The sequence below is a fragment of the Xenopus laevis genome, chromosome 3S (genome assembly GCF_017654675.1).
Source record: "Xenopus laevis strain J_2021 chromosome 3S, Xenopus_laevis_v10.1, whole genome shotgun sequence".
NCBI lineage: Eukaryota > Metazoa > Chordata > Amphibia > Anura > Pipidae > Xenopus > Xenopus laevis.
This window is the reverse complement of record NC_054376.1, coordinates 102,833,058-102,847,929: the sequence shown is the minus strand read 5'-3', so window position 1 is coordinate 102,847,929 and position 14,872 is coordinate 102,833,058. Positions and strand designations below refer to the sequence as shown.

Sequence of the window (14,872 nt, the reverse complement as noted above, 5' to 3'; positions counted from 1 at the left end):
TTTTGAACTTCGAAATTCGAATTAAAAAACACCAATTCGACCAATTGACTCCAGATAGGTTCTAGGAGGTCCCTCATAGGCTAAAACAGCAATTTGGCAGGTTTTAGATGTCGAATGGTCGGAGTCTAATTTTTAAAGAGACAGTGCATGATAAATGATATTGGAATTTTCGATTTTTTTTCAAATTCGAATCAAATTTGGAAGATTCCCCAGTCGAAGTACACAAAAAGCTCGAAATTCAAATTTTTATAATTCAAATTTTCACTTCGGCCTTTGATAAGTCTGCCCCTACGAGTTAAATTCTAGGTGAAGCACCCCTTTAATACTAGAAACTTTTTGTATGTTGGCACCTAACATTTATAACACACCTCATATGAAAGGCCCATTGCCGCAAGGCTGATCAATGCTATAATTCACGTTGCATGATGGCTTAGAAATCATGTATTGTGTTTATTACTAAGCAGCCATGCAGTAAGTGGCTTTTATAAGTGCATTGGCATTAAATGGATAATGTGGCATTCCTTATTTTTAGCTTATCTGGAAGGGGAATATTAAACACATTTCATGTGGAGCAGCATGATCTATATCTTTATCTAAAATTATTAACTAACTGATTTTATTTAAGATAATAATAGCCTACTTTGCCATTGTCCATTCACAAATATACATACATTCCCTGTAACTTTCTCAAGAAAATAAAATATAATACAATTTTTAGAATTTTAGAACTAAAAAGACTTATTTAAAAGGGACAGGTTTCAAGTGTTTAATCTTACAGTCATATGAAAAAGTTTGGGAACCCCTCTTATTTCTTTGGAGTTTTGTTTATCATTGGCTGAGCTTTCAAAGTAGCAACTTCCTTTTAATATGTAACATGTCTTATGGAAACTGTAGTATTTCAGCAGTGACATAAAGTTTATTGGATTAACAGAAAATATGCAATTTGCATCATAACAAAAATAGACAGGTGCATAAATTTGGGCACCCCAACAGAGATATTACATCAATACTTAGTTGAGCCTCCTTTTGCAAACGTAACAACCTCTAGACGCCTCCTATAGCCTTTGATGAGTGTCTGGATTCTGGATGGTGGTATTTTTGACCATTCGTCCATACAAAATCTCTCCATTTCACTTAAATTTGATGGCTGCCGAGCATGGACAGCCTCCTTCAAATCACCCATAGATTTTCCATGATATTTAAGTCGGGGGACTGTGACGGCCATTCCAGAATATTGTACTTGTCCCTCTGCATAAATGCCTTTGTAGATTTTGAAGTGTGTTTAGGGTCATTGTCTTGTTGGAATATCCAACCCCTGCGTAACTTCAACTCTTTGACTGATGCTTGAACATTATCCTGAAGAATTTGTTGATATTGGTTTGAAATCATCCGACCCTCGACTTTAACAAGGGCCCCAGTCCCTGAACTAGACCCACAGCCCCAAAGCATGATGGAACCTCCACCAAATTTAACAGTAGGCAGCAGTGTTTTTCTTGGAATGCAGTGTTCTTCTTCCGCCATGCAAAGCACTTTTTGTTTTGACCAAATAACTACATTTTTTTCTCATCAGTCCAAAGCACATTGGTCCAAAACGACTAAGCGACTCTGTTTGTGGTGTGAGTGCAGAAAGGGCTTCTTTCTCATCACCATGTCATACAGATGTTCTTTGTGCAAATTGCAGAACGATGTACAGATACACCATCTGCAGCAAGATGTTCTTGCAGGTCTTTGGAGGTGATCTTTGGGTTGTCTGTAACCATTCTCACAATCCTCCACATATGCCGCTCCTGTATTTTTCTTGGCCTGCCAGACCTGGGTTTTAGAGCAACTGTGCCTGTGGCCTTCCATTTCCTACTTCCATTCCTTACAGTTGAAACTGACAATTTAAACCTCTGAGATAGCTTTTTGTAGCCTCCCCCTAAACCATGATACTGAACAATCTTTGTTTTCAGATCTTTTGAGAGTTGCTTTGAGGACCCCATGCTGTCACTCTTCAGAGGAGAGTCAAACAGAAGCACAACTTGCAATTGGCCACCTAAAATACCTTGTTCTCATGAATGGACAACTGTCTATGAAGGTCAAGGCTTAACGAGCTAATCCAACCAATTTGGTGTTGCCAGTAATCAGTATTGAGCAGTTACATGCATTCAAATTAGCGAAATTATATGGGGACCCACATTTTTGCACAGCCAGTTTTTCACATTTGATTTAATTTCATACAACTGAATACTGCTTCACTAAAAATCTTTGTTCAGAAAACATCCCAGTACTGGGAAATGAAAGACATACCACTGTTATCTTTTTTTGTTGAAAGTGGAGTAAATTATTATGCAGGCTGAGAGGGGTTCCTAAACGTTTGCATATGACTGTATGCCTGTGTCCCATGGGGTATAATCTATGTAGATACAAATGTAACCCAAATGTCTTGATTTTTCTAAATACACATGATTGGAAGTAGGTTACATAGGAGACTTGCAAAATAGAGATGCACCACTATCCGACCTTAGGGTAAGTCCACACAGGGTGTTTTGGGGAGATTTGGTCGCCTGGCAACTAATCGCCTCGTTTTTGCGGTGACCAATCTCCCCAAACGCCTTCCCTGAATCTGCGCCGCCTAAAATGAAAAAACGCTGGCGCTAATCATGCGCGGCCATTCGTTTTCCGAAGTCGCCTCGAGGAAACAGGAATCTCTCTGAATAGGATTGCTGTTATGACTGTATATTTTTGCACAATCAGAATCAACCTATTCAGTAGCTAACCATAGAAATAAATATACAGTACACATCCCATGAGCTAAGGTAACAATACATTTAATTAAAATGTATCTGCATTTTCCTGTGCTCCGTTGGTGCCTTGGTATTCAAGCTATCTTCTCCTGTAAACTATATCGATTATCTTATATCATATTTTAAAATTACTTCAAAATAAAAGAATTCGACATGTGGGTGACATATATTTTTAATTCTTTGTACACGCATTGCAAAAATATATAATAAAAGAGTTAGGGAAAGAGGAACACAGTACTTCACTATCCTCGTTTATGTTTTATAAGTTCCCTAACAAGAACAGTTAAAAAAATAAGAATAAAAAATATTTACAGCCTTATAAGATAGAGCAACTTTTAGACTGTGGCGCATCTTCAGGAACAGGGATGTTTCCTCCATTTTCTTTTACTGTGGGGTGTGGAACTATAAATGTAGAAAGATAATAATATGTTATTGTTACATAAGAAAACAACATATAATCATTTTGCAAGCTTATTCTTAAAGGAGAAGGAAAGGCTAAAATTAAGTAAGCTTTATCAGAAATTTCTATATAAATACACCATTTTGTGTACAAATGGGCTTCTGTATCACACTTCCTGTTTTCATCTTAAACCTCCAGGACATGGGCTTGAACATGCTCAGTTTGCTCCTCTCTCCCCCTTCCTGCTGTAATCTGAGCCCAGAGCTATATGGAGCAGGGATTCAGGCAGGAAGTGATGTCACACCAAGAAAATATGGCAGCTGCTATCCTAAACAAACAGAGAGCTTCTGGAGGTTTTTACTTGGTTATGGTAAAGCATTCTACAGAATAAATATAGTGTTTTAGCTTGTACTATTGTGGCTAATCTATTGGCAATAAACTCCCTTGGTAGCTTTCCTTCTCCTTTAAGGTAGCAGATACTGGGTGCCAGTTTTGCCATTGTGTATTTCCTCAGCCTGTGTATGAGATTCAGCTTTCCCAATCAATCTGATCCATCTGGATCAAGTAAAAAGCCTCTTGTACATATACTTTTTAAAGGTGATCTCAAGGGTAAGAGACCATGGTCACTAAATAATTACATTCCTAGCTCCTGTGGTTTTGTGCCTTCATTGTGTTAATTGTAGCCCACAACCCCAAAGTTAATCACTCTGCTTTTAGTTATTACTGCACTAGCATAGATTTGTATCTTGTTACTAAATGAGCACCCCAACCCTGTTTATTAAACATTGTTTAATATCCCAGATCAGATGACATTTTAGGTACTGGGTTTCTCTCATCTGTACAAGCTTGTCCACTGAGGTCAATAAACTGGAGGTTGCAAACTAACCCAATAGACTTCTGCAAGCATGCAATTCAAGTTTGTTGCTATGATGGTTTTGCAAAATATACAAGTATTGGGACCTATTATCCAGAGTGCTCCAGACCTGGGGATTTCCAGATAAGGGGTCTTTCCATAATTTAGATTTCCATACCTTAAGTCTACTTAAAAATTATTGTAACATTAAATGACCCCAATAAGATTGTTTTGCCATCAATAATATTGATACTATATCAAGTACAAGGTACCGTGTTTTATGACTGGGAAAAAAGGAAATTATTTTTTAAATGTGGAATTATTTGATGAAAATGAAGTCTATGGGAGCTTTTTGGATAATGGCTTTCCAGATAACAGATCCCATACCTGTATAGACCCCAGTGGATGTTATAAGAAATAGCTGTTGTTGCTAATGGACATGTCAGAAAAAAACTGATTTTTATAAATAAGAATTTAGGCCACCTCAGGACTTTCTCCTTAAAGAGCATGTAAAGGCAAAAAAAAATAAAAATAAAATCCCATCTTTACTTTCTTTAATGAAAAATAAACCTATCTCCAATATACTTTAATTAAAAAATGTGTTTATAAGAAACCTGACTGTATGCAGTGAAATTCACCCTTCATTTACTGCTGTGGATAGGAATTGTCAGACGGTCCCTAACTGCTGAGCAGGGAAACAATCATACTTATGAACAGCAGGGGGAGCCCCGCCTTACTTCCCAGCCATGCAGAACTCAAGCAGCTTTGCTTGTTTCCCTGTAGAGCAATCAGCGAATCAGTGTAAAGATTTGTATTGGATTTTATTTTTGCCTTTACATCCCCTTTTCTGTTTCCAACTCCAGCTGCAGGGACAAAGATCATGGAGCCAGATTTAAACAGATAAATTGGGATTCTATTTGGAGGATTATTTTGCTGCAGCCACTGGTTCTGCAGAGTTGGAGAAAGTTTGTATTAAACAATACAAAAACTATAAAATCCACATTAGATTACATGACAACACAGGACCCAGTGCAGTCTGTATATTCTGATTATTGAACAGTCTTGCTGTATCGGTTTCTGGCAATTATTTGACTTGTGCTGTTTTGAAAATTTATGACGATCCCTAAGCAGCCCAGACCACACTGAGCATGTGCACAGTCTTGGTCTTGAAAAGACGTTTAACAAAGTTGGTGACCCCTGGTGGCCAACTTTGAAAGCATAAATCATTTGTTTAATTAGACTTGTGGTGCAGTAAATTCATGTTTATGTTTAGTATACAAAATACAGCATTTCTAGCCTTATTCTATTTTAGACTTTACTTCTCCTTTAAATAAAAGGCGAATTTGCTTCATTGTTCTTTTATACATGTGCCCCACATACAACAACTGCCACCCCCAGCATAGACATTCTCTATTTTATTAAATAAATGCTAAACTCTAATTATAAGGAAGTGGTAAGTATTTCATCTAATTGTGTTACCTTGTTTTGGTGGTTGTATCCCCTCCCGTTTTTGCTTCTCCTCTTCCAGTACTTTCATTTTTGCATCATATTCATCTGCCAACTTTTTCCACTCCTTTTTATTATTTAGAATCCCATCATACATTGGCTGTATCTCTGGATGAAATCTAGAAAATTCCTGAAAAAAAGAGGTTTTATTTTAATATTTACTTGATCAACATGATTTCATTCGTCAGTGACATTTCAGCCACTGTTGTTGCTTGCAAATGCAAAAAATTATGTTACATAGTTTAGAAGACGATTTATGATTATGAAATGTGTCACTGGCATCAAATTCCAAATGAGCGTATATTTTTCGGAAATTATTAAATTTCTATGTTTCCATTCATAATAGGTTGTCTTTGTATAATTTGCAATTAAATATAGGGTTTGAACGTGGAAAGCAAATTATCCAGTTCTCTTTTTATTTATATTTTATACAGTTTTCCAAGTTTTTTTGGAAATTAGCTTGTAAATCATAACGATTATTCCATCTCAAATACTACAACATTAAAATGCTATTATCATGCTACTGTATGTTCTTCAAGTTAAAGGCATACTGTCATGGGGAAAAAATGTTTGTTTCAAAATGTATCAGTTAATAGTGCTGCTCCAGCAGAATTCTGCACTGAAATCCATTTCTCAAAAGAGCAAACAGATTTTTTATATTCAATTTTGAAATCTGACATGGGACTAGACATATTGTCAATTTCCCAGCTGCCCCAAGTCCTGTGACTAGTGCTCTGATAAACTGCAATCACTCTTTACTGCTGTACTGCAAGTTGTAATGATATCACCCCCTCCCTTTTCCCCCCCAGCAGCCAAACAAAAGAACAATGGGAAGGTAACCAGATAACAGCTCCCTAACACAAGATAACAGCTGTCTGGTAGATCTAAGAACAACACTCAATAGTAAAAACCCATGTCTCACTGAGACTCCTTCAGTTAAATTGAGAAGGAAAAACAGCAGCCTGCCAGAAAGCATTTCTCTCCTAAAGTGCAGGCACAAGTCACATGACCAGGGGCAGCTGGGAAGTTGACAAAATGTCTAGCCCCATGTCAGACTTCAAAATTGAATATAAAAAAATCCATTTGCTCTTTTGAGAAACGGATTTCAGTGCAGAATTCTGCTGGAGTAGCACTATTAACGGATGCTTTTTGAAAAAAAACATGTTTTCCAATGACAGGATCCCTTTAAGATTCTTCACCTAGGGTAGAGTCCTGCAGCGCGTCTGGGAACCCACGGCTTACCCGCAAAAAACTGTGGTACCCTGTGGGTTGCATGTAGAAGTTTTGGGAGCGGGTATAGACACGGGTCGCCGGTTCTCTGGGTTTGCGGGTCACAGATCTTCTCAATAGTGAGTTTTACTCTTTTTTTCTGATCACGGCCACTTCTAATGATGTCACTTCCGGTTGACAGTGACAGCACTTCCTGTTTCTTGATGGTTAGCGGGTCGCAGATCAGGTTGCGGATAAGGTACTTGCTAGTCGGGTAGCGGGTCCAAGCGGTTAAGTATGCGGGTCAGGTTTAGCAAATTGGTTCCGCAGGACTCTAACCTAGGGTCACACATTTTTGTGCCAATATATAATGGGTTGTTCCTAATATATATATATAGTTTAATATATAGTTTAGTACCTTTTCAAATGCAAGTATTGTCTTGAACACACAAGATATTTTGCTCCTACCTTATATACAAATGTGCACACAAAGTCAATGAAACCGCACTGAAGCTTTGGGAGTTCATCTGCTTTTTTCCTGTCCATCATTGGCTAAATAAAATAATAATACATTATAATGTATTTGGAACAGTCATTTAAAACACGGTCATTATTTGCAGAAGTATAGTATAGATATGACTACACTTCACTTTTTGTCTACAGGAAGGACCCAAAGAAAATCCCGATGATAATCAAAATCTGTTCGTTGTACCATGCAGTGTATGTAGAATGATAAAACTTATAAAAACCATAACAAATTGAATCACTTAAATCTGTATTGTTCCTATATATATCTGCAAATTGTCTGATGTTATATCATATACTATAAAGATAGAGCACCAATGCCCCCTGGTGTTTGTCAGTAGTTAATAATAATAATAATAATCAAAGATAAAACTCATGTCTAACTGTAACTGATATTGTTGCTTAAACTGTCACTTTTCAGTAAAGGCTTATTTCCTTTCTGTAACCCATTTTTACGTTATTGGTGCTATACTCTCTCCCTTTATACTAGGTGGGCTGCATGGGTTTATTAGGCTGGAATAAAAGCCAATAATATCCTTGTTCCATTGCGTGCACAGTGTAGCACAGAACAGCAATGGGAGAAAAATAATATACAATGAATACAAATTTAAAAAACATATTTATAATAGCTCACGCTTTGCTAAAGACAAACCCCCCTACATAGTTGGTGAAAACATTTCTTTGCACTTACAATTGGGTTTTGTTGCAATACAGTCCTTTCCAAATCACCTTGCTCCCAGAACTCGGCAGCAACCAGCAATGCAACCTGTACAAACACAAAGAGAGATTGTGCGGTTTAGTTTTATGTGTCAGCTTGTAAGAAGTAGAAATAGTTTGTGTTAATAGTTTTTGTAAAATATATCTGTAGTAGTTTACAGTATTTGTGTAAATATTGTACATTTGTATCAATAGTAATAATATTATTTGTTTTCCAGTCACAAGATGGTGCTGTTAGGTAGGGAATCCCCTTGAGGAGGTTCTAGAGCAGGGGTGTCCAAACTGCGGCCCGAGGGCCACATGCGGCCCAGGATGCATATGAATGCGGCCCAACTTGAAACGCTTGGTTCCCGAGGAAATGTCATGTCGCAAAGGATAAAGGAGGAGGGGGGACTCTGTCCATTGCCCAGTTAGTAATAATAATATAATAATAATAATAATAAGGTGTCCCATATTCCACTGTATAGCTCCATCTGGTTATCCAACTGGCATTGTAGTTCTTTTCTGTGTATTTCCTTAACTTTTACAAATCAAACGTGTTTGTGTATTTCATGTGTGGCCCCAGACAATTTTTCTTTTTCCAATGTGGCCCTGCGAGCTAAAAGTTTGGACACCCCTGTTCTAGAGCAGGTTCTCAGTGGCACTTAAAGGGGATAGCCCTAGAGAGGGAAAGGCTATATACAGAAGATAACAATGTACCAACTCCTCTTTGACTGATGTGAGAAGCATAGTGAATGAGCCTGAGTAAATAGGGTAGAGAGTGATAGGCTTGATTTGTGGATCTTATTGTAAGTGGTGAGAGTTTGTGGTAGGCCACTTACACAAGCAATTGAGAAGCCAACAAGGAGTAACGAAGGTGGCCACTGCTCTGGTGGTACCTCAACAGACGAGGGGCCATTGTAAGAGGGAACTAGCTTAAGCAGGATCTAGCATCTTTATGCAAGGCTGACCCCTGTGGCCAGAGTCTTTATGGTACAGAGCCCCTGGCCTGAAGAGAGAGGCAGGAATGTAGGCAACAGTCATGCCTATCAGCCTGGAAACCCTGATTATGTTTTAATAATGATAACTGTGGGACTTACACAATAATTACTGTTGGAGAAGCTATAATGGTGACTTTGAATAAAGTTGTTCCTGTGTTCAGCTGCAAGAGCGTGCAGACCTCTAATTTAATCTCATCTACAGTAAGTGTGCAGCTACAGTCTCTTCTGTATGGTGCATGTCCTAAAGGGAAGTCAAGCAATCCAGAGGCACACAGAACTGATGCAAGCAAGGAACACCTTGCATGTTTATTGAGGGTTGCACTGCTGTACCGCAATAAACGTGCAAGGTGTTCCTTGCTTGCATCAGTTCTGTGTGCCTCTGGATTGCTTGACTTCTAGATTGGATTTGGGGTTGCCGGACCTCTACCATTGTGCACCAGACAGCACTATAATTATCTCACACAAGGGTGTGCGAGAGCCAGATTTCTCTTGGGCATGTTCTAAAGGGTTCATTTATTACACAATAAGGGGGTGATCTATTATGGTTTGAATTTAAATTTATACACCGATCTACAATTTTTTTGATATTTTCAAAAACTCAAAACTCAAATATAAAACTTTGGCATCCAAAAGCTTGTGAGCTCACATAATAGTCAATGGGAGTTATCCTATCCCATTTTTTAAATTCGAGTTTTTTAAGTTTTTTTGAGCTATAAACTAAAATTACGTTTTTTGACCTTGTACAAAAATTCAAGGTATTTGAGTTTTTCCCACAATAGTATTCAATCAAGTTTTCATTATATTCGGATTTTTTTTAATAAATAAGAAAACATTAAAAAAAAAATCTAAAATTGAGGGTTTATTCAAATTTAAAAATAAACATCTAAAACCTCACATAAATTTTTTGATAAATAAGCCCTTTAATAGTTAAACACGTCACTGCAATATAAAATAATGCATTTTTTATGGTGACAATAGCATACATTTGTATCAGCAGCATATGTATATAGATTTGTCTTGACAGAAAGAATGGGAAGGGAGCAAAGGGTAAAGGCACACAGTGCTATTTGAAGTGTTTGGTTCCCTCCAGCATTTTTATTTGGTGGAGGATAAAGCACTTGAACCACCTCCTGGCCACTTTGAATGTGAAAATAAAGAATTTATTGCATATTGCTTAAAAACAAGCATACTGATTTTTGCCTCGCAAAAACATCCAATCTTTGAATGTCATTTGATAATACTGAGAGGCAGGTAACCATTTGTCAGCTAATGAATCGGAACACCATGATCATTATGAATACCACCCCCGTATATAATACAACATAAGAGGAGTGAGTAATTGATCTTCTAACACAGATCTAAATTCTTAATTATTGATGATAATGATACACTAACTGAATTAGACCCAATCAGAAGAAAGAGAGAGGAGAGATTGATAGTAGCTAGCTAGATGATACAATTAATTAAGATAGAAGTATAGATTGTTTACCTTGCTTTGTATCTCCCAGGGCTTGGCTATGGCTGAAAGGTCACAAGCTGTCATCATCATTGCCCTTAAAGAAGAACAAAAAGTAATTTAAGTTTAGGTATTATTGCCCAGAGGCTACACAAGTGGTGTATTAAACATATAGCCAGCATAATGTAATGACATGAGCAATGGGTCACTCTTGGACTGAAAAAGTTCCAGCCAAGCAGAGAGGATAACATCATTGTCAAGGGCATTATAAAAGGTATAAATCTGCGTGGCACTGCACACATGGGTTGGATTTCAGCCCAAAAACACTCGCTGCTGACTGACAGTGGTTAAGACTTAGAACTGCCCTTCATTACCTTTAACGATTATTGCCTGGACCCGGCCAGTGAACTCATGGGTCAGTCGACTTTTACTTGGAAACGCTCCCTTTGTTCAAAAGTGAGTTGTTTTAGGAGTTTTGAGAACTTTTAGGGGTTATTTATTAAAAATCCGAAAATTTCTCACTAGTTTCTTAAAACTACTTCGACCAAACTCCCCTGCCCATTTTTACCATACCTATCAATAAATTTACTCGAAAAAATCTGTGTGTACAGTGTGTATAACTATATTTGTAAAGCACTGCTAAGGAGCCGCAGCGCAGAACAATGCATAAAAGTACAATATATATAAAAGTATACATGGGGGAGACAATTCACACAATGAATATATACAGAGTTCATATAAGAACAAAGAGTTTAAGGGCTATGTGGTAAAAGACACAGTGGGAAGGAGGTCCCTGCCCCGTAGAGCTTCCAGTCTAAGTGGATGGGAGGCTAATATACAGGCACAAATTGGAGATGAAAAAGTGCACAAGATAAGACATAGTCAGTAGGTACAGGACTAGGCTAATGTTCTAGTGCTCCAAAAGGTAGACTTTTAGTTTTTTCTTGAAGAGGATTCCTTACGGAGGAATTCAGGGAAGGAGCAGCAGGACAGAAGGGTTTGAGACAAGAGGTGGCAGTGGATGGTGTGAAGAGAAGGTGGCTCTGAGAGGAGCTGAGAAGATGACCAAGAACGTTCAATGAGACAAGCGAAGGAATGTAGTGAGGAGCAGAGGAGTAATTGCTTTGATTGTTAGTAGAAGGGTTTTATATGCTATCCTTTGCTTAACAGGCAGCCATGCTAAGGATTTTAGTTAGGGTTGAGCAGGTTCCCTTTAAGTAGAGAGCAGAAGGATCCTGGTAGCAGAGTTTAACATTGATTGGAGGGGAGAGAGATGGGAGTCAGGAACGTGGCAGGTTTAAGATGGAGTACTTTTTTATTCTGACTTTTAGCAACATCGGAGTTTAATAAATCAAGGAAAGAATTTAGTTTTTCCCTCCGTAAAAATTGTGTTTTCCCATTTTATTCCCATTAAGGGAGACCTGTGCACATTTGGTTAGCATTGGTCCACTAGGGTATAAATAACATGTTGTTACACAGAACTTAGGATATTTTTGTAATTCATACTTGTTTATGGTTTCCTGCCTCAACCCACCCATGTATGGAGATTCCCAACCCCTTTTCAGGTCTACAAATTAAGACTGTCACATCTAAATAGAGACAGCTGGGAAGTATAGTTGTTAATGGTTAAATAACTTTTGGATTTGTTTTCTAGAACATTTCTTTGGCAAAAGGAAATCAGAAAATTCCCATTACATTCCATCACACAATACATTCCACTATTTATTAAGCAGCAATCTCAATATAGGTATTGTATTTAGTGACTGGAGCTGGTACATTTTCACACAAGTAAAGAAATTTTAATCATAATGAATAATCTAATGTTGTGTATCTTAACTTTAATACTAGAATAATAAAAGAATACCATCTTCTATTATGATATTTTCAAATAATATATATTCAAATGAAAACAGAAAGATTCAGCAACCTACATGACTATTTCTTTTCGGGTCTGTTCCAACATCATATATTCTGTCCAATCTTTTTCACTCGTGAATGTTTGAGACTGGTCAACTATCTTCTGAAACATCGTCCTCTTTCTGCACAAGAAATTCAAAATTCCAGTTAGAAATACTAATAAATATTAGTTCACGTTATTACAGTTTAGGAGCAGGCATAAAATTCCACCTATATACGTTTAAGGAAACCATAGACGTTGCAGAAGGTACGTAGTCTTATATCATAGTCTAACCCTCTAACCATGTTGCCTGGCCCCTGACCAGCACCCATGGTCAGGACCGGATTTACATACTGGGTACCACTAGGACCACTGTCGTCGTCGCACCTGTCCCCCCTCCTTTTATTCGCTCAAATTTTCATCATTGGGGCTGGAGCAATGGGGATTGGCGCATGGGAGATTTAAAAAACTATTGTATCTCCTGCTTATCTTATGTTTCTGAGCCAATGTGGGTGTGGTTGGGCTGCATGCCGCCCCCCAAAATCCTGCCACCCTAGGCCCTGGCCTTGGTGGCCTCTTCACAAATCCAGGCCTGCTAATGTTCAGTAGAAGGAAGGGTTAGAGGACAGGACATATTCCTGAAAGATGCTGGCTGCTTATAGGACTGCTATAAAGCCGGCACTGGATTTAGTATTTAATAGGAACCATACAGCACCAGTGGCTACAAAATAAACCCAATAGCCGTTGACCAGAGATATATAAAAGGAAAACATGGAATAATGTACTCATGCTTAGTTCAGACAGGAGTGAAGGCTGAGATGTGCAGGAGGTGTCTAACATTACTGTTGTGAGTCAGCAATGGGGAGCTGCCTATCAACTCCACGCCAGTAAGTAACACTTCATTAGGATGATTGGTCTTAGCTAGTGATGGGTGAATTTCACCAGGCGTAAATTTGAGGCGAATTTCCGCGTTTCACCCGCCAGCAAATAAATTTGCGAATTTGCAGTGAAAATTCACCGTTATCAAAGTCTTTTTGTTTCCGACGCCGGTGACAATTCTGATGCTGGCGACAGTTAATCGCACGCCCATTGACTTTAATGTATCTGTGTCTGATGCCAGCGAATTTACGCCGGCGTCAAAATTAGAGTTTCGCTAATTTTTCAGCGTTTCGTGAATTTCACAGATTTTTCCGCAAAGCTAAACAGGACAAATTCTCCCATCTCTAGCTTAGTTTAGCTAGAGATGGGAGCTTAGCTCTTAGCTACATAAGAGCAACTGCTATTTGGAAGGCACTGAGAAGGAACATTTTTGCTAGACTGATCTTTGCCTTCCAGAGTCCATGAAAGTACTATTAACTGTGTTAGTAAGTCAGCTTGCCTGTGTTCAATAGTTAACAGTCTGTACAAAGACACAACATGACTACTTGCTTCATATACACTGCTCTGTACTATTTACAGATTTACAGTACAGCTATTGTTTATATTAGATTGCCTTTCAACAAAATACCTACTTGAAATACAAGGCTAAATCTGTGGCAATGATTGCAATATCCATCATTTGGATTGCATGGTCATACTGCCTCCTGTTGAGGTTTTGGAAGATATTCAATGACTGTGAGAAAAAAAAAAAAAAAAAAAAGAATTTAAGCAACTGCAATCTCCAAACAGAACAAAAAATTATAAAAATCGTGAAACATGAACGTGAAATTGTACTAAATGTACATACAGGAAGTCTAGATATAATTACAGAAACTTGTACAGGTATAGGACCTGTTATCCAGAATGCTTGGGACCTGGGTTTTTCCATATAACGGAACTTTCCCTGATTTTGATCTTCAAGAAAATGATGTAAACATAAAGCAAACCCAATAGGCTGGTTCAGCTTCCAACAAGCATTAATAATATCCTTGTTTGGATCAAGTACAAGGTACTGTTTTATTACTACAGAGAAAAAAAATTGGGATTATTTGGATAAAATTCAGTCTATGGGAAACAGCCTTTCTGTAATTCGGAGCTTCCTGGATTTTCAGATAACAGATCCCATACCTGTACAGTGGAGAGCTTAAATATAGGGCTACTGAACAGAAGGGAAGTATCTTTTGTACAGGTATATGACCTGGTATACAGAATGTGCTGGACCTGGGGTATTTTGGATAAGGGATCTTTCTGTAATTTGGATCTCCATACTTTAAGTCTGCTTAAAAAATCATTTTAACATTTATTAAATCCAACAGGACTATTTTGTCTCCAATAAGGATTAATTATATCTTAGTTGGACTCAATTATGATGTACTATTTTATTATTATATAGAAAAAGGGAATACTTTTTAAGATTAGAATTATTTCCCATAATTCAGAGTTTTCTGGATAATGGGTTTTCGGATAGATCTGTATATCATAAAAACATAGGTTAGTTATGGACTTAAGGATGCTGGTGCTGAATAATGTGCCAGGGTTAATAAAGCTAGCATGATCAGAATCCCCATTATATCATGGTAGATATAGTATTTCCAGTGTTGTTCTTCCTTTTGATGACGTGTGTA

General features: G+C 37.8%; 1 protein-coding gene across 1 annotated transcript in view; it reads right to left on the bottom strand.

Moving 5' to 3' along the window:
* Nucleotides 1-2,762: 2,762 nt before the first annotated feature.
* Nucleotides 2,763-14,872, bottom strand: part of LOC108712399 (rod cGMP-specific 3',5'-cyclic phosphodiesterase subunit alpha-like) — a 47,634-nt gene continuing 35,524 nt past the window's right edge. The window contains exons 16-22 of the mRNA XM_041588706.1: nucleotides 13,841-13,941; nucleotides 12,364-12,471; nucleotides 10,466-10,529; nucleotides 7,971-8,045; nucleotides 7,223-7,306; nucleotides 5,519-5,675; nucleotides 2,763-3,188 (exon numbers count right to left, since the gene is read on the bottom strand). Of these exons, the coding sequence (XP_041444640.1) occupies nucleotides 3,103-3,188; nucleotides 5,519-5,675; nucleotides 7,223-7,306; nucleotides 7,971-8,045; nucleotides 10,466-10,529; nucleotides 12,364-12,471; nucleotides 13,841-13,941 (675 nt within the window). The 3' untranslated portion in view covers nucleotides 2,763-3,102. The remainder of the gene's footprint in view (nucleotides 3,189-5,518; nucleotides 5,676-7,222; nucleotides 7,307-7,970; nucleotides 8,046-10,465; nucleotides 10,530-12,363; nucleotides 12,472-13,840; nucleotides 13,942-14,872) is intronic.